Genomic DNA, 18836 nt, shown 5'->3' with positions numbered 1-18836 from the left:
AGAAAGTTAAACTATTTTACCTATGAATTATTTCAAATACAGGTATTGACTGGAAATATTGCTCGGATCATGCTTTACAGTGAGTTTTGAGATTTCAGAAAGTGAATTTTTGTGGTAAGTTCCTCTGGGGCCAAACCGCTGAGGTCATCGGTCCCTAGGCTTACACACTACTTAATCTAACTTAAACTATCTTACACTAAGGACAACACACACACCCATGCCTGAGGGAGGACTCGAACCTCCGACTGGGGTAGCCGAGCGAACCGTGGCAAGGCACCCTAGACCGCGCAGCTACCCCGCACAGCTGAGAAAGTAAAAATATTGTTCTTCGGTTAATGTGAGTTTGTTGTAAGAATAACTCGCATTTCTGTAAAGCATAAATACATGTCACGCAAGCTTTTTACGTTCAAAGATGGCATTTAGTCAGCTGTTTCCAAACTGTAAGTCAAATAACGAGCTTTCACTACAATCTCTCTGGCTACTAATCTTGCTGCATCTCCTTCCCCCCCCCCCCCCCCCCACTCTTTGCTTTACCCATCGTATGTCCCACAAAACCAGTAGACCTTCTGGTGTGCACTCACCCATGGTGTTGGCGATGAACTTGCTGCGCTCCATAGGTGGAATCCACTTGGCCACCATGGGGTGAATGGACGGCCACGTCACTCCCTGTAAACAGTAGACGGTATTCATACAAAAATTACAGAGCTGTAACTCTTTTACCTGAGAAAACTAGAATAACAACGTATGGTACTATCAGCTCCCTTATTACAGATTTACTCATCTGATTTACAATGCATTTTTTTTCTTTACCACTTCCTTTGGTAACAATGTTAAGGCATGAGACTTTCTCTTTCATCTATCCTGACATCATACGTAACTTTGTTATAGATGAAACATCACTCCCACGTTTATGGTTAAAATGTACAATTTAACCGAATGAAAACATATACAGCACTACTACTACTAATACTACTACTACTAGTAATAATAATAGTAATAATCTTAGTTGAAACTATAACGGACTGTCGAATTTAATGCTACTGAAACCATTAAGAGGTGCTACCTTTATGGCTGCCGTACAACAATATCAGACTTTTTAGCTACTATACGTTGATCGGCATGAATGTTGGGCCCGAAGCTACCTCGTGGCCGATTCCGTGGTTTAGGGGAAGCGAACGTATCTCGGAAAGCAAGCATCGTGTGTTCGCTTCCCTGTCAGGTATGACTATGACTGTGTCATTCCTGTGCGTGTCCTCTAAATATAATACAAAGTAATTCATGGAATGGAATGTATTCGATTCTAACTTTAGCTGTTAAATAGCTTGGTTCATCGCTGATGTCAGGAGTCCAAGTAACAACAATTCTTTAAAACAATCAATATATACATATTGACTGAACCATAGCAGCTACCAAGTCTGACACAGGATGTTGCTTGGATTTTTTGTCGCGTCAGATTTTTTTGTAAACTCAAGCTTTCAACGACTTCCACTGCCTTTATCCTCAGGAGTTATCTATGGTACAAATATGCCGTGCGACACTTTCGTATTTAGTAGACCAAACTATATCTGGGAACGCAACGAAGTCACGAATCTTCCATTATCTACCAGAGATTATGTCGATATCTGTGACTGAGGAACATTAGTAGCGATGCTGATTCTGTTGATGGTAGAGAACTCGCTTGTTTCTCTATAGCGTTTCAACGTCGGGCACTCGTCTCCTTTCACTACTAATCGTACAGCAATTGTCCCACTTTCTGTTATTGTTGCACATTCTGATTTCAACGGCTTCTTTTATGACAGAATGCCCATAAATAGATGCATGGTACGTTTGGTATGACGCTGTGTTCAGTAACAGTAGACTTGTCGAAATCGCAATATTTAATGTCGCGCCAGTGCTCTGCGCAGCTTTCTGGAAGCTGTACTTACAGTAGAGTGACCAACGTAACTGATACCTCTTTCACAAGGAATTTTCCAAACTCTGAGACCAAGGCTGTCATTTATTGGGCGTATCAGTTATTGAATTTTCTTGGGTGGTCAGAAAATGGACTGAATACCTTGTGTACCCACGACCCTTCCTGTGACGACAGAGTAAGTCGTTGAAAACCTGAGTTTACAAACAAATCTGACGCAGAAAGATACTCTAAAAACATTTATCTAAAATGTCGACGCGTAAGGACGTTTTCAAGTTTGACATTGTTATTATGGCTCTTGATTGATTTGTAAGTCCCTTATGATGTAGATATTAACGACAAAAGGAGTCCAGGAGCAGCTGAACATGAGCTTGGCGATTAAAAATGTGTGTTTGGTGAAAACTGAGGTCCCTTTCAGAATCAATATTACAGAATCTCAAGAGGATTTGGCCTACAATTCCAGGATGCTGTCCACAAAGTGACATGCAATTAAAGTAACTTCATTGTGTAAGTACCACAAGTGCTTTATGAATGTAGGCGATCATTATCAAATCGAAATGTATACAACAGAGAAGAGTTAACAAGGGGTCACAATAACTACAGAAAAAAACGTCGTATGCACTAGGAACTGATATAGATTTCTTTCATTAAAAACGTATAAGGAGAATTTCTTGACGCTGAGATCACATCTAACCATAGAAGGTAGTATAATGGAGAAGACAGTCCCAGAACGTGCTAGAAGAGGAAGAAGAAACTGGTCATCCAGTAAGGCGATGAGTGTGTTTGCGGAGGACTGAATGATATGTGCTTAAATAAGCCAGCAGGAGATGATAACATGCCTCCTGCGCTACTAAAATCTGTGGGCGACGTAGGAACTTTCAAGTAATTTGAATATGCGTCAAAAATCTATGAAATGGGTGACTTAACTTTAAATTTCTGTGGAAGTATTATCGTCACATGGACAAAGAAGGCACAAGTGGATAAATGCAAAAACTATCGGACAGTTGGTCTCACAAGTCACAACTGTAAACTGCTAACCAAATTAATGTACAGAATGACAGAAGACATACCGAACGTCGAACAGTCTGGTTTCATGAAAAACAGTTCTGAACTTGCGCTTAGCAGTGGAAGGGAGACTGAAGTCTGGACATGGTCCTAGTATATGTGAACTTACAGAAAGCTTTTGACAATGTAAGGCAAACGAATAATCTACAGCACCTATAAAATCCAAGGGGGGGGGGCGTAATAATAATGGAAGATCACGAACGACAAGTTGTGTTAAAAAGCGTGTATCGAAGGAGAAGGAGAAGAAACTGCAAGAAAATGTTGGAGGTGCACACGCAACCGACATCAGTGCTAAGGTTTGCACACGACATTGCCCTTCTAACCATATATAAGGAGCGTCTAGAAGAAGTGGTGTGAACAGGATAGTTAGAAAATTGCAAAGAGGGGCAGATAAACAGTAGTACGACATAGTTAACATCAAAATTGGGAACGGTACAGTAATGGAAGAAGTAAGATTACACAGAAATGGCTGAAACAAGCAACACGTTAGATGTAGATAAGGACGGGAAAAGAAATAGTCTTTTTATAAAAGATGTCTCCTGGTAGCAGATATCGAAACGGAAGTGAGGAAGAAATTCACAGAAAGCGAATATCTGGGGCACAGCATGTAACACTTTCATACCGATGTGCTCTTTGACCATTTATTATTGTATATATACTTGCTTTTATCTTTATGTAAATTTATATGTACACGATGTATGAATTAATTTGTTTATTTTGCTGTATAATCAATTATGTATATTATATAAATATCGCTGAGTAATCACTGAGGGAATGCTAAGGAAACGTTAGGTCTTTGTCAACGAATAAGTATCGGGGAGTAGCGGCGTCTCTGGACGCGGGAGGATGTTACGTCAGAGCGCGCGCTACACAGAGAGAGAACTCTGTGTGAGACTTGGTGAAGTGCGGACGCATGGATGGCGTGCACTGTACTGGAGGAGTAATTGTTTAGCGGCACGTGGCAAGTGATGAGCGTGGGCGGTGGAAATATTCGCTGCAGCAACATCAAGAACCCACCACGCCAATAACATTGCCAATAACTCCCGTGCTCGCTAATTATCATGGAAAGGAGCCAGCAGCAGTATCGTCGTGAGCAACTTCGTCACGGCGAGAATGGACTGAAGTAAGATTGCTGCATCACAGCTTATTGTCAACAAGTTTTGTAACGGCGTTACTTAGCTTTGTGGTGTTTTGCGAGTGAATAATTACAATAGTTTAGTCAAAACTGTTTACCCGTGATTCTTCTAAAATCATTCACCAAGTAGGTTCCTGTCCTGTCCTATTGGTACAATAATCCGAGTACCGTTTATGAAAAATGAAAATTGCAGTGCCAGTTAATTTTGCTTATGAACTAAATGATTCAGTTAGATTAAAGATTTGAACTTATAGCATTCAGTAATTTCAGTCTCACTAACTTTAAATTTGAACTTTAATCTGAGGCGATATAATTGTTGCAAATAGTAAATCAACTAATAAAATTAAAATGATTCCTGGCACTATGAACAAAAGCACTAACTAGAATTAATGCGTGAGTGCAAATATCAGTGATTATTGTAATCCTGTCCTGGTTCACACTTTGACTTGCAGTCGTGCTAAAGTATAATAATTACCTTTTGATACAGTAATTATCAATTTCTACTTCCCTGTTCAGAAGTCAATAGAGTTTCTTTTAATTATTTTTTGCGATTTTCCAAAATTCATATGAAATTAGTAGACGTTATTGTGAGGTAGGGCCATTGTCACAACAGTAAATAACGATTAATCTGAGTGTTATCTTGTATGTTGGCAAAATTTTAGCTCTATTAGTTAATGATATTTCGATTGCAAACTATTTTCTTTCTCGCATTATTACGCAAATGTTTCAATTGTTTTTGCTAACGTGCGTGCAGCCCTCTGCTGCCGCGCGTGTTCGAGTAATTCTTGACATTGACTGTTCGGCTCATTAATTCACCTACCGAACAGAAATTTTGCCCACTTGGTCTGGCGACCGTATTTCTTTTAGCTATAATTATTTCAGTAACTCTTATTATTCTTTTCCGATCTACGTGATACACCTTCTCGTTGGCACAGTACGTGAATGATAGCACAAACCTTTCGAACAACCATTCTAAATATTAAAGTAATTAAGTAGGCGGAATAGGTTGCCCTAGAAGGCATATTGTTGTTAACCTCCCCCTCATTTATCGACTTTATACTGAATCTTCGGAACGATAGCCATTTCAAAATTTTATTCCAATTGTTTAGGCACATGCTTACACGGTCATATATTTCTAAGGGGGACGTTACAAGCATTGTACGAAAATGGAACGTCGACCATCAGAAACCCGAAGAAGAATAAGTTCGAATTGTTTGTAGCATCGTGCTATCGAAGGCTGTTAAAATTGTGTGAACAAGTAAAATATGAAATGGGTTATGCAGTAGATGGGCAAAATGAATCTTTGGAATGTCCTGCCAGAAGACGGTACAGGCTAGTGGTGCACCTGCTAAAGTCTGTTGCAGCACTGCCCCATGGTGCCAGGCGCCCATGCCTGTCCTCTTCGTTCTGCAGATGGTGCAGGCTGTGCGCCAGACGGCCGTATTGCGTGCGCCGTGCGCGTGCACCAGCTGCTTGGCTACCCCATGCCCGCAGGCACTGGGCCAGAGCAGTACGATCAAGCACATTAGTGAAAAACTGCCCGCACATCAGCCGTTCGTCCACTTCTGCCCACCTGTGCCCGGGACAACCCGGTTGCCCCGAGCTGGTACGCAAGCTGGAACAAGCTCCTGAAGCCGTCGGCACAAGGGACGCAGCAGGTAACATTCACGTGCACACAGACTGGATATCCCACGTCACGGGGCCGTCGGCACACGTCACGAGCTGGTTAAGGTGATTTTACGCTCTCAGCGCTCTCTATCGGTACTTGACGGCTTTATTTGGCTCTCAAACCATACAGTTTCTTCATGAAAATGGACACGCGCAGAATTACTATGTTTGCTCTATTAAAACGCACATTTCCTTTTTTTGATCATACGCTAGTCATGTCGATTCATCGTGGAGTACATAAATAAAAACTTCAATATCCGTGAACGTGTAATAATACAAAAATGAAAGATACATGTCCGCTCGGGCATCAGCTTGTAGAAGTTCACCCAATCGAACAGATTCACTCCTGACAAAGAGCCACTTATATTTACATAACGTCAAATATTACATAAATTATCTCTATTAATTTCATAGGAAAGTCTTACAACTTTTTAGAAAACACGAAGGTGATTGGGTATAGCGGGTAGCGAATCCTCTTCCAATTCACCCTTGGTTCTAGAGCATGGCGCCATAACCAATTCAGATTCTATTGGCCTCTTATTTTCTATTATAATCCGCTAAAGGCTTTAATCGCCGAAACGTTATTGACACTTAATTATAACAAATCCTAAGACCAGCAACACGTTTTCATGAATCTTCAGTGGGTCGTTGCCATAATAGGGCCTGCACTCATAACAAGCGAATTATAACGCTAAAATAAAGAAATACGAAAATTCTTTAATCACTAATATGATGTTTCCCATCGTTATATTACAACAAATCGTGCCAATAACTATTCCTTCTTGAGTCATTCAATGTGCTGATGCTTAAAAACAGCAAACATGCATGGGGTGTAACGCATAACAAAGACCACCGAATGTGGGCTTCTGTTGCACAGGACAAATACAGTATGGCGCCCTGCTTTCTGCTTGAGACGCAGGGAGCGTTCTTGCTTCCTACTGGTTCTACCTTATGTGGCATGCTGCCGAAATGTCGCAGAACTTATTTACTGTTTCACACGATGAAATGGCTCCCCAACGAGAAATAGCAGGAAGTACCTAGCAAAACTAGTAGAGCATTATGTCAACGTTAACTGACTTGTCCCGCATACCAACGGCTTAAAGTGTACAAGGATAGATGACGAGGTGCTGGAAAGATCACAGAAAAATGGCAGGGTCAGACAAGGGCTACTAGAATGTGCCAGGCAGGTTATAGAAAATGTTTATTGTAATAGTATATACATAGATGAGGAGATTCGCATAAATGAAGAACAGACGGAAGACATCATTGAATCAGTCGAGAGACTAGTCAGTTAGTTAAAAAAAAAGGAGTGAGTGTTGACGGTAAGAAACATGAGAAGGGGAAGATATGAAGGAACGTCGATCTTTGGAGAGAGTTAGAGAGGATTGTAACTGAATAACTTGTGACCCACGAGTTAAAAGAGACGGACAATGGGAGTAGAAGGTGTAGATCTACATCATACTCTACAAGCCACCTGACTGTTTATAGCGGAGCGTACTTCTGGTAGCAGTAACTGTTCTCCCCTTTCCTGTTTCACTCGCGAATTTTGTAAGTCTCTGTATTAGAGCTTATTTCTCGAATTTTCACATCGTGTCATTTTAGGAGATGTGTGTGGGAGGAAATTATATGTTGTTCGACTCTTCCCAGAAAGTGCTCTCTCGAAGTTTCAGTAGCACGACGCCTAGCTTGCAGCGTCTACTACTGGAATTTGTTGAGAGTATCTGTAACGATCTCGCGCAGACTAGACGATTCCATGACGAAACGCGTCGCACTTCGTTGGATCTTTTCTTCTATCAGTTCTACCTGCCAAGGATCCCAACTGATGAACAATACACAAGAATCGGTCGAACAAGCCCCTTGTAAGGCACTTCCACCCTCTTGGAATCTGAGGTACAGGCTTTTGATTCTTTATAGAAGTCTCAAACATTTCTAGTTATGATTGTCTATGTTTGCACTAAACAGTTGTTTTAGAACCGCAGAGTGCTACGAGACAATATAGGCTTAATTTGGGCTTGGTTGGTTGTTAGACTGTTCACAGCAAATTATGCTTTTTCCTTGGCGCGGTAATGGTTTCGAGCACTGTCCTGCAATCAACGCGAATGCGAAAACCTAAGAAACATTTCCAAAATAGCCCCCAATTTATTCTCTGTTCTTTCCACCTACAGCCCTTGTCCAGCTGCAGAAAGGGGCCAGTCCATCACGGTCGCACGGATTCTGGCGACTGTTCCAAGCTCGTAATTTGATGGTCGAAAAGATGTTCACTCCAGGAATCGGGACCTTATCAAACTCCATGGCGTGTGACACAGCATAACATGCACTCATGGAATCACGACCTCAGCAGTCCAGTTGGCATGGCAGCAAAATTATGTGTAAAGCTCTGCAGACAAGACTAGTCTTCGTCTGCTGGTGGTCTGGGTTGTACTTTACGCAAACAAGCCAAAAGTTTAGCCTTCAAAACACATTTCATTAAACGTCAATTATGCCAAAGAACTCTAAGAAGTGGGAGACATAAAAATAATGCAATAAATCCATTATCATGATCAGATGTGGAGTTTTGTAAGCAAATAAAAAGTTCTATAGATAAAATAAAAACTGGAAAAGCGTTTGTAAAGTTTATTCTCTGTCTCTCCGGAGTGACACGCAAGTGAGTGACATTTTTGTAGGTTAATTTTGTTAATAACCTTTTTTCGTTTCAGGTTTTTAAAGTTCTGGATAACTTTACCGAATATGAACAAAAATATTGTTGTTAGTATTTTTAGTTTTAATTCCTAACTTGTCCGATACAATGGATTTCACCAATTGGGATGTAATGTTGGATAGTTAAATCAAAGTGATGTTATGCATATTGAAATTGATATTACAAAAACGTGTAATTTTCATGTACTAATGAAGTATGCTTCTTTTTAGGTATCAAGGTAATCTACGTCCAGAAAATATTGAGTTGGAACTATCAATTGTCTGATACTTCTAATATAGTTCATGCTACATTTGATTTTGGGCTGCTGTACGTTCCTAAGATCGCCGAATGAGTTACGCAGGGCATTTCGCAATATCTGCTATAGGGTCCTAGTGATTGTAAAGGTAACTGAATAGATCAAGTTTTGACAAGGAACCCATGTCCGAAATGTCGTGTTGCGATAAAAAATAAGTTTAAAGATCGGTTCACTTTCAAAATCTCGCTTCACGCTACGCACACAAAGTAAGAAGAGGATGCCGATGTCAGTCCCCGTTGCAGTTCTGACATCACGTACGACTTTCGTCGGGCTACAAAAACAGCTGCGAGAAACGGGGACGTTCGCAACTAGGAGGGAGGACTGTCGTGGTCCACCGACGCGCCGCACTCTCGACTTTGAACAGCCTAAAAGAGAACCCGACGACGAGTACTCGAAACACTGTCCATGCCATGGGCGCTGCAGAGCACACAGGTCAGAGCGCATTGTCTCCAGTGTGCACGTGTAGCGATCCGGGAGATTGAAACTGATCCGATCTTCAAAATTATTTTACATTCAAACGGTGCATTTCCAGACATGGACTCCTTAACAAAACCTTATGGTTATCAAGGGGACAGCGCCTACACGCCATCACCGATTTCGTCGAAATATATGCAGGGTTTCGTCAGAACTGAAAGTAACAGGAATGAGAACTCCAGATGGCGAAGTGTTTAGAGAAAATAACTTCTTTGGCGTGGGCCGGGCTAGCCATTAATCATTTACGTTAGCGGAGTTTACAGGAAGCTGTTGGCGCAATGGAAAGGTAATCCGAGAGCCGGCGTTCGAGTCCCTATTTGGAGTCTTTTTTTTATTTTAGATTTTTTCGTAACTGCAAAGAAACCGAGATAATTCTCAGTATATAGCATTTATTAATAAGGTATGAAAAGGAAAAACAAAGAAAAAATTGGGATTGAAAAGAAATCTCGAAGAAGGGATTATGAGACGTACACGAGAGCTTCTTCCATAAATTAAAATATTTTTGTTATTTTACAGTTGATGATTTACAAGTGGTAGGGCAATATTCATCGCAAAAACCGAAGAAACGGTAATACTTCGGCATCTTGCACAAGTTGTAACTGTCGCATTTTTACAATTACAAGCTTCGTTTAAAGTTTCTAATCAAAAACCGTCTTGGTTTACATTCATAAAAGGTTCTCTCTCGTCGCACAGTTTGGCATTAAACCACGCGTAACACACAATTTCGCCAAATACTGGTGAGGATAAGTTGTGATTTACAAAGGAATGTATATTCATTCAGTCTCTTCGGGATGTGATTTTTTTTCTCTCTCTCAACGAGAGCAGTTTTGAAGCTTTCTGACCAAATTTTTTAGCTGACGATGCAAATAAACATCACAGGGTTGTACTAGCAGTGTGCGTTTGAGGGGAGGGAATCACTTTAATATTGCGCGATTCATCTTCAAAAGTCTCGTCGGCTAACTGTGGATTTGTTTGTCCTGCCCACGAGTCAAACGAACGTAAGAAATTTGTTCTCAGCTGCACATAGGCTTTAATCACATCGAATGCAGTATGTTAAACATTATCTCTGTTTATTTTCCGTGTAAGTAACGTAAAAGTTGAAAATAAAAAAGGAATTTCCGCATTCAGATTCAAACCCACGAGTCTCTCACTATCGTTCTGTACTGATTCTGATGCTCCAACTGCTACCTGGAAACCAAGCTAACATAGCTCAACGTCATTACTGGCCAAGACCTGTAATTTGGACGAAATCGGTGATGACGAGTAGGCGCTATCCGCTTGTAGCTCCCCTCTATAATCACTCTTTTTTTTTTTGTCATCAGTCTTCCGACTGGTTTGATGCAGCCCGCCACGAATCCCTCTCATTTCAGAGTAGCACTTTCAACCCACGTCCCCAATTATTTTCTGGATTTATTCCAATCTCTGTCTTCCTATACAGGTTTTGCCCTCTACAGCCCCCTTTAGTTCCATGGAAGTACTCATGTCTTAACAAATGTTCTACCATTCTGTCCCTTTTCCCTTCAGTGTTTTCCACACATTCTTTTCCTATTCGATTCTGCGCAGAACCTCCTCATTCCTTACCTTATCGGTCCACCTAATTTCCAATATTCGTCTGTAGAACCACATCTGAAATGCTTCGACTCTCGTCTGTTCCGGTTTTCCCACAGTCCCTGTTTCACTACCATGCAGTGCTGTGCTCCAAACGTACATTCTCAGAAATTTCTCCTTCAAATTAAGGACTACGTTTGATAGCAGTAGACTTCTCTTGGCCAGGAATGCCGTTTTTGCCAGTGCTAAGAAACTGGCAGATTAAAACTGTGTGCCGGACCGAGACTAGAACTCGGGACCTTTGCCTTTCGCGGACAAGTGCTCTACCAACTGAGCTACCCGAGCACGACTCACGCCCCGTCATCAGAGCTTTACTTCTGCCAGTACCTCGTCTCCTACCTTCCAAACTTTACAGAAGGTCTCCAGTGTTAGTTAGCTTTTGATGTCCTCCTTGCTCCGTCCGTCATTATTTATATTGCTGCCTAGGTAGTAGAATTCCTTAACGTCATCTACTTCGTCACCGTCAGTCCTGATGTTATGTTTCTCGTTTTTCTCATTTCTGCTACTTCCCATTATTTTTGTCTTTCTTCGACTTACTCTCAGTCCATATTCTGTACTCATGAGACAATTCATTCCATTCAACAGATTCTTCTTCACTTTGACTCAGAATAGCAGTATCACCACCGAATGGTATCATTGATATTCTTTCATCTTGAATTTTAATTCCACTACTAAACATTTCTTTTTATTTCTATAATTGCTCTTCGATGTACAGATTGAACAAGGGGGCGGGGGGGGGGGGGAGGGACGAAAGACTACATCCTCGTCTTACACCTGTCTTATTCCGAGCACTTTGTTCTTGGTCGTCCACACTTATTATTCCCTCTTGTCTCTTGTACATATTGTATATTACCCGTCTCTCCCTATAGCTTACCCTCATTTTGCTCAGAATTTGGAACATCTTGCACTATTTTACTTTGTCGAACCCCTTTTCCAGAACGAGACATCCTACGAATGTGTCTTGATTTTTCTTTAGACTTGTTTCCATTACCAACTGCAACGTCAGAACTGCCTCTCTGGTGCCTTTACCTTCCCTGAAGCCAAACTGTTCGCCATTTAACACGTCCTCAATTTCCTTTTGCATTCTTCTGTATATTATTCTTGTCAGTGACTTGGATGCATGAGCTGTTAAGCTGACTGTGCGATAATTAACGCACTTGGCAGCTCTTGCAGTCTCCGGAATTGTGTGGATTATACACTCCTGGAAATGGAAAAAAGAACACATTGACACCGGTGTGTCAGACCCACCATACTTGCTCCGGACACTGCGAGAGGGCTGTACAAGCAATGATCACACGCACGGCACAGCGGACACACCAGGAACCGCGGTGTTGGCCGTCGAATGGCGCTAGCTGCGCAGCATTTGTGCACCGCCGCCGTCAGTGTCAGCCAGTTTGCCGTGGCATACGGAGCTCCATCGCAGTCTTTAACACTGGTAGCATGCCGCGACAGCGTGGACGTGAACCGTATGTGCAGTTGACGGACTTTGCGCGAGGGCGTATAGTGGGCATGCGGGAGGCCGGCTGGACGTACCGCCGAATTGCTCAACACGTGGGGCGTGAGGTCTCCACAGTACATCGATGTTGTCGCCAGTGGTCGGCGGAAGGTGCACGTGCCCGTCGACCTGGGACCGGACCGCAGCGACGCACGGATGCACGCCAAGACCGTAGGATCCTACGCAGTGCCGTAGGGGACCGCACCGCCACTTCCCAGCAAATTAGGGACACTGTTGCTCCTGGGGTATCGGCGAGGACCATTCGCAACCGTCTCCATGAAGCTGGGCTACGGTCCCGCACACCGTTAGGCCGTCTTCCGCTCACGCCCCAACATCGTGCAGCCGGCCTCCAGTGGTGTCGCGACAGGCGTGAATGGAGGGACGAATGGAGACGTGTCGTCTTCAGCGATGAGAGTCGCTTCTGCCTTGGTGCCAATGATGGTCGTATGCGTGTTCGGCGCCGTGCAGGTGAGCGCCACAATCAGGAATGCATACGACCGAGGCACACAGGGCCAACACCCGGCATCATGGTGTGGGGAGCGATCTCCTACACTGGCCGTACACCACTGGTGATCGTCGAGGGGACACTGAATAGTGCACGGTACATCCAAACCGTCATCGAACCCATCGTTCTACCATTCCTAGACCGGCAAGGGAACTTGCTGTTCCAACAGGACAATGCACGTCCGCATGTATCCCGTGCCACCCAACGTGCTCTAGAAGGTGTAAGTCAACTACCCTGGCCAGAAAGATCTCCGGATCTGTCCCCCATTGAGCATGTTTGGGACTGGATGAAGCGTCGTCTCACGCGGTCTGCACGTCCAGCACGAACGCTGGTCCAACTGAGGCGCCAGGTGGAAATGGCATGGCAAGCCGTTCCACAGGACTACATCCAGCATCTCTACGATCGTCTCCATGGGAGAATAGCAGCCTGCATTGCTGCGAAAGGTGGATATACACTGTACTAGTGCCGACATTGTGCATGCTCTGTTGCCTGTGTCTATGTGCCTGTGGTTCTGTCAGTGTGATCATGTGATGTATCTGACCCCAGGAATGTGTCAATAAAGTTTCCCCTTCCTGGGACAATGAATTCACGGTGTTCTTATTTCAATTTCCAGGAGTGTATTTTTCCGAAAGTCAGATGGTACTTCGCCAGGCTCATACATTCTACACACCAGCTTGAATAGTCGCTTTGTTGCCACTTGTCTACAGCTCGTGGTCTCGAGGTCGCGTTCTCGCTTGCCGAGCACGGGGTTCCGGGTTCGATTCCCGGCGGGGCCAGGGACTTTCACCTGCCTCGAGATGACTCTGTGTTTGTGTTGTCCTCATCATTTCATCATAATTCATGAAAGTGGCGAGATTGAACTGAGCAAAGGTTGGCAATTTGTACGGGCGCTGATAACCGCGCAGTTGAGCGCCCCACAAACCAAACATCATCATAATAATTTTGTTGCCACTCCCCCCCCCCCCCCCTCAGTTATTTTTAGAAATTAATCCCTAGAAGCCTGGAATAGGAATTCTAAAATGTCCTATACAAGAATAATGGTAATGTTGAAATCTTGCTCCTTTTGGTTAGATTCCTATTGGTGCTAACGAATGGAGGTTTTGCATGACGTACAGGAGGATGGATAGGATGGATAACAAAATGGTTCAAATGACTCTGAGCACTAAGGGATTTAACATCTCAGGTCATCAGTCCCCTAGACTTAGAACTACTTAAACCTAACTAACATAAGGACATCACACACATCCATGCCCGAGGCAGGATTCGAACCTGCGACCGTAGCAGCCGCGTGGTTCCGGACTGAAGCGCCTAGAACCGCTCGGCCACAACGGCCGGCGATGGATAACATTTCGGAGAGTAGGAGACTCTTGAGGAAGGAGAATCGGTGAAGCGTAGCACTGAGTTAGGACGAAACTGAGGAGGAAGGGAGTGAGCTGCTGACCAGCGAGAGCCCCAGCACGACGCGCAGCAGGATGACGACGGCGATGCCGAGGCGCGCGGACAGCGGCGTCAGCAGCGTCAGCACGGAGCCGACCAGCATGGAGGTGCCGAAGACGCGCCGGCCGCCGATCAACTCGGCCAGCCGCCCGCCGGGGAACTCGGTACACACGTAGCCCCAGAAGAAGCAGCCGATGATCATGTTCTGCCAGTACTCGTCCCAGTCGTAGCGCGTCTGCTCCACGCCGCCCTCCGCCGCCGCCTGAAACAAGACGTGCTGCTAGGGGGAAGGTAGCTGCATTCTGCAAGAAGGCTCAACACGAGTAAAACGAAGGCTGGTTGTAAACTTACACTACTGGCCATCAAAATTGCTACACCAAGAAGAAAATGCAGATGATAAAGGGGCATTCATTGGACAAATATATTATACTAGAGCTCACACGTGATTACATTTACACGCCATTTGGGTGCATAGATCCTGACAAATCAGTACCCACAACAACCACCTCTGGCCGTAACAACGGCCTTGATACGCCTGGACATTGAGTCAAAGAAAGCCTGGATGGCGTGTACAGGTACAGTTGCCCATGCAGCTTCAACACGATACCACAGTTCATCAAGAGTAGTGACTGGCGCATTGTGTCGAGCCAGTTGCTCGGCCACCATTGACCAAACGTTTTCAATTGGTGAGAGATCTGGAGAATGTGCTGGCCAGGGCAGCAGTCGAACATTTTCTGTATCCAGAAAGGCCCGTACAGGACCTGCAACATGCGATCGTGCATTATCATGCTGAAATGTAGGGTTTCGCAGGGGTCGAATGAAGGGTAGAGCCACGGGCCATAACATAGCTGAAATGTAACGTCCACTGTTCAAAGTGCCGTCAATGCGAACAAGAGGTGACCTAGACGTGTAACCAATGGCACCCCATACCGTCACGCCGGGTGATACGCCAGTATGGCGATGACGAATACACGCTTCCAATGTGTGTTCACCGCGATGTCGCCAAACTCGGATGCGACCATCATGATGCTGTAAACAGAACCTGGATTCGTCCGAAAAAATGAAGTTTTGCCATTCGGGCACCCAGGTTCGTCGTTGAGTACATCATCGCAGGCACTCCTGTCTGTGATGCAGCGCCAAGGGTAACTGCAGCCATGGTCTCCGAGCTGATAATCCATGCAGCTGCAAACGTCGTCGAACTGTTCGTGCAGATGGTTGTTGTATTGCAAACGTCCCCATCTGTTGACTCAGGGATCGAGACGTGGCTGCACGATCGGCAGAATACGGCGCTGCGGTCGGCAACGCTTATACGAGGTGCATTCAAGTTCTAAGGCCTCCGATTTTTTTTCTCCGGACTGGAAAGAGATAGAAACATGCGCATTGTTTTAAAATGAGGCCGCGTTCATTGTCAATACGTCCCAGAGATGGCAGCACCGTACGGCAGATGGAATTTTAACGCCAGCGGCGAGAATGAGAACTGTTTCAAATACTTAAAATGGCGACGTTTTCCTTAGTTTAACAGCGTGCAATGATTCGTTTTCTGAATTTGCGTGGTGTGAAATCAATTGAAATTCGTCGACAGTTGAAGGAGATATGTGGTGATGGAGTTATGGATGTGTCGAAAGTGTGTTCGTGGGTGCGACAGTTTAATGAAGGCAGAACATCGTGTGACAACAAACCGAAACAACCTCGGGCTCGCACAAGCCGGTCTGACGACATGATCGAGAAAGTGGAGAGAATTGTTTTGGAGGATCGCCGAATGACTGTTTAACAGATCGCCTCCAGAGTTGACATTTCTGTGGGTTCTGTGCACACAATCCTGCATGACGACCTGAAAATGTGAAAAGTGTCATCCAGGTGGGTGCCACGAATGCTGACGGACGACCACATGGCTGCCTGTGTGGCATGTTGCCAAGCAATGTTGACGCGCAACGACAGCATGAATAGGACTTTCTTTTTGTCGGTTGTGACAATGGATGAGACGTGGATGCCATTTTTCAATCCAGAAACAAAGCGCCAGTCAGCTCAACGGAAGCACACAGATTCACCGCCATCAAAAAAATTTCGGGTAACCGCCAGTGCTGAAAAAATGATGGTGTCCATGTTCTGGGACAGCGAGGGCGTAATCCTTACCCATTGCGTTCCAAAGGGCACTACGGTAACAGGTGCATCCTACGAAAATGTTTTGAAGAACAAATTCCTTCCTGCACTGCAACAAAAACGTCCGGGAAGGGCTGCGCGTGTGCTGTTTCCCCAAGACAATGCACCCGCACATCGAGATAACGTTATGCAACAGTTTCTTCGTGATAACAACTTTGAAGTGATTCCTCATGCTCCCTACTCACCTGACCTGGCTCCTAGTGACTTTTGGCTTTTTCCAACAATGAACGACATTCTCCGTGGCCGCACATTCACCAGCCGTGCTGCTATTGCCTCAGCGATTTTCCAGTGGTCAAAACAGACTCCTAAAGAAGCCTTCGCCGCTGCCATGGAATCATGGCGTCAACGTTGTGAAAAATGTGCACGTCTGCAGGGCGATTACGTCGAGAAGTAACGCCAGTTTCATCGATTTCGGGTGAGTAGTTAATTAGAGAAAAAATCGGAGGCCTTAGAACTTGAATGCACCTCGTATAAGACAACAAGTGTCTGGCGCAGTTGTTTGGTCGGTTACTGCCGCTACAATGGCAGATTATCAAGACTTAAGAGAATTTGAACGTGGTGTCGTAGTCGGCGCACGAACGATGGGACACAGCATCTCCGAGGTAGCGATGAAGTGCGGATTTTCCCGTACGACCATTTCACGAGTGTACCGTGAATATGAGGAATCCGGTAAAACATTACATCTCCGACGTCGCTGCGGCCGGGAAAAGATCCTGCAAGAACCGGACCAACGACGTTCAATGCGACAGAAGTGCAACCCTTCCGCAAACTGCTGCAGATTTCCGTGCTAACCGTTCAACGAATCATCATCGGAAGGGCTTTCGGAGCCGAAGGTACACTCGTGTACCCTTGATGACTGCACGACACAAGCTCTATGCCTCGCCTGGGCCCGTCAACACCGACATTGGACTGTTGATGACTGAACACATATTGGCTGCTCGGACGAGACTCGTTTGAAATTGTATGGACGTGTACGGATATGGAGACAACCTCATGAATACGTGGATCCTGCATGTCAGCGGGACATTGTTCAAGCTGGTGGAGGCTCCGTGATCGTGTCGGGCGCGTGCAATAGGAGTGATATGGGACCTCTGATACGTATAAATACGACTATGACATGTAACACGTACGTAAGTAACCTGTCTGATCACCTGCATCCATTCACGTCCATTATGCATTCCGGCGGACTTGGGAAATTGTGAAACCCTACAGGGCCAGTATTCCTACAGAATGGCTCCAGGAACACCCTTCAGAGTAAACACTTCCGTTGGACTTCAAATCCCCAGACAGTAACATTATTGAGTGAATCTCGGATGCCTTGCACGTTCTCCATCCCCTCATACTCCTACGGATTTATGGACAGCCCTGGAGGATTCATGGTGTCAGTTCCCTCCAGCACTACTTCAGACATGTGTCGACACCTTTTTGTCTGAAGTGTCGTAGAGCCCTAGGGTGACATCGCAGGGCATCATGCTTCTGTACCATTATAGAGGAGGGTTGTCTTCCACAAGGGATAATACTATACGCAGGCAGACGGGGGACAAAAAATTCGGGCTGACAGACGATTGCAGCTGACATGCCGGTCGCGCGAAGATAGGGGATAAACGCTAGGAAAAATTAGAAGAATGAAGATATAGAACAGAGATTAACTAATAACTCGGTGATTGCCGAGTTGCAAAATTTTAAATTTGATACTCCCACCTACGACAAGACATTGGAGAAGAGATTGTGGCAGAGGTGAGATGCGTACCTCAGCCAGAGTGGCGTTGTCCAGGGCGGTGGACGGCGAGGAGCCGAGCGTAGCGTTACCGGCTGCGGCCTGCGAGTGGTTGGTGGGCAGCACCATGGCCACGATGGCGATCGTCAGGTTGACGCGCAGCATGTAGTTGAACATGAAGCCCAGGATCACCATGATGTTGAGCACCTGCCGGCATGACAGGCAGCCTGCGGGAAGAAGCGAAGAAGGGTCAGCGGACGCCGATCTGCTGTACAGCTGTGGAGCAAAATTTATGCTCGCGTGTCGTGACAGTTTTGGTGAAAATAAATCCCTTCTATAGGAATCATCGCGAATCCCGAAAAACAGAGATTTTCTGAAATTCAGCTTGCTCTTTCGTACATCAGATCAAAAGGACTCACAGAACGTCGCCAAGAGTGATACCGAATTCATCAACTTCTGGATGGCAGTGTCGTCGTAACTGCCGTCTCCTTCACATCTGATGAGCAGCAAGCTACGTAAATTTAAATATTGACTGTGTTTTTCTTACTTGTCAATTCTTTTTCCGTGTGTTTTGCTTTCAGCAAGCTTTACTTTTCGAGTACTAGTAATAGTGTTCCATAGATTTCGTGTTTGTTTCGAATACAGTCCAGAGACAGTTAGTCCTTATTTT

General features: G+C 44.8%; 1 protein-coding gene across 1 annotated transcript in view; it reads right to left on the bottom strand.

Moving 5' to 3' along the window:
* LOC126458136 (sialin) overlaps positions 1-18836 on the bottom strand; it is a 388874-nt gene that overhangs the window by 85164 nt on the left and 284874 nt on the right. Inside the window, exons 4-6 of the mRNA XM_050094978.1 lie at positions 18200-18393; positions 14294-14551; positions 582-666 (exon numbers count right to left, since the gene is read on the bottom strand). Of these exons, the coding sequence (XP_049950935.1) occupies positions 582-666; positions 14294-14551; positions 18200-18393 (537 nt within the window). The remainder of the gene's footprint in view (positions 1-581; positions 667-14293; positions 14552-18199; positions 18394-18836) is intronic.

Source organism: Schistocerca serialis, chromosome 2 (genome assembly GCF_023864345.2).
Source record: "Schistocerca serialis cubense isolate TAMUIC-IGC-003099 chromosome 2, iqSchSeri2.2, whole genome shotgun sequence".
In the NCBI taxonomy this organism is placed as follows: Eukaryota; Metazoa; Arthropoda; class Insecta; order Orthoptera; family Acrididae; genus Schistocerca; species Schistocerca serialis.
Note: the sequence above shows the minus strand (reverse complement) of the source record. Positions and strands in the feature narration are given on the sequence as shown.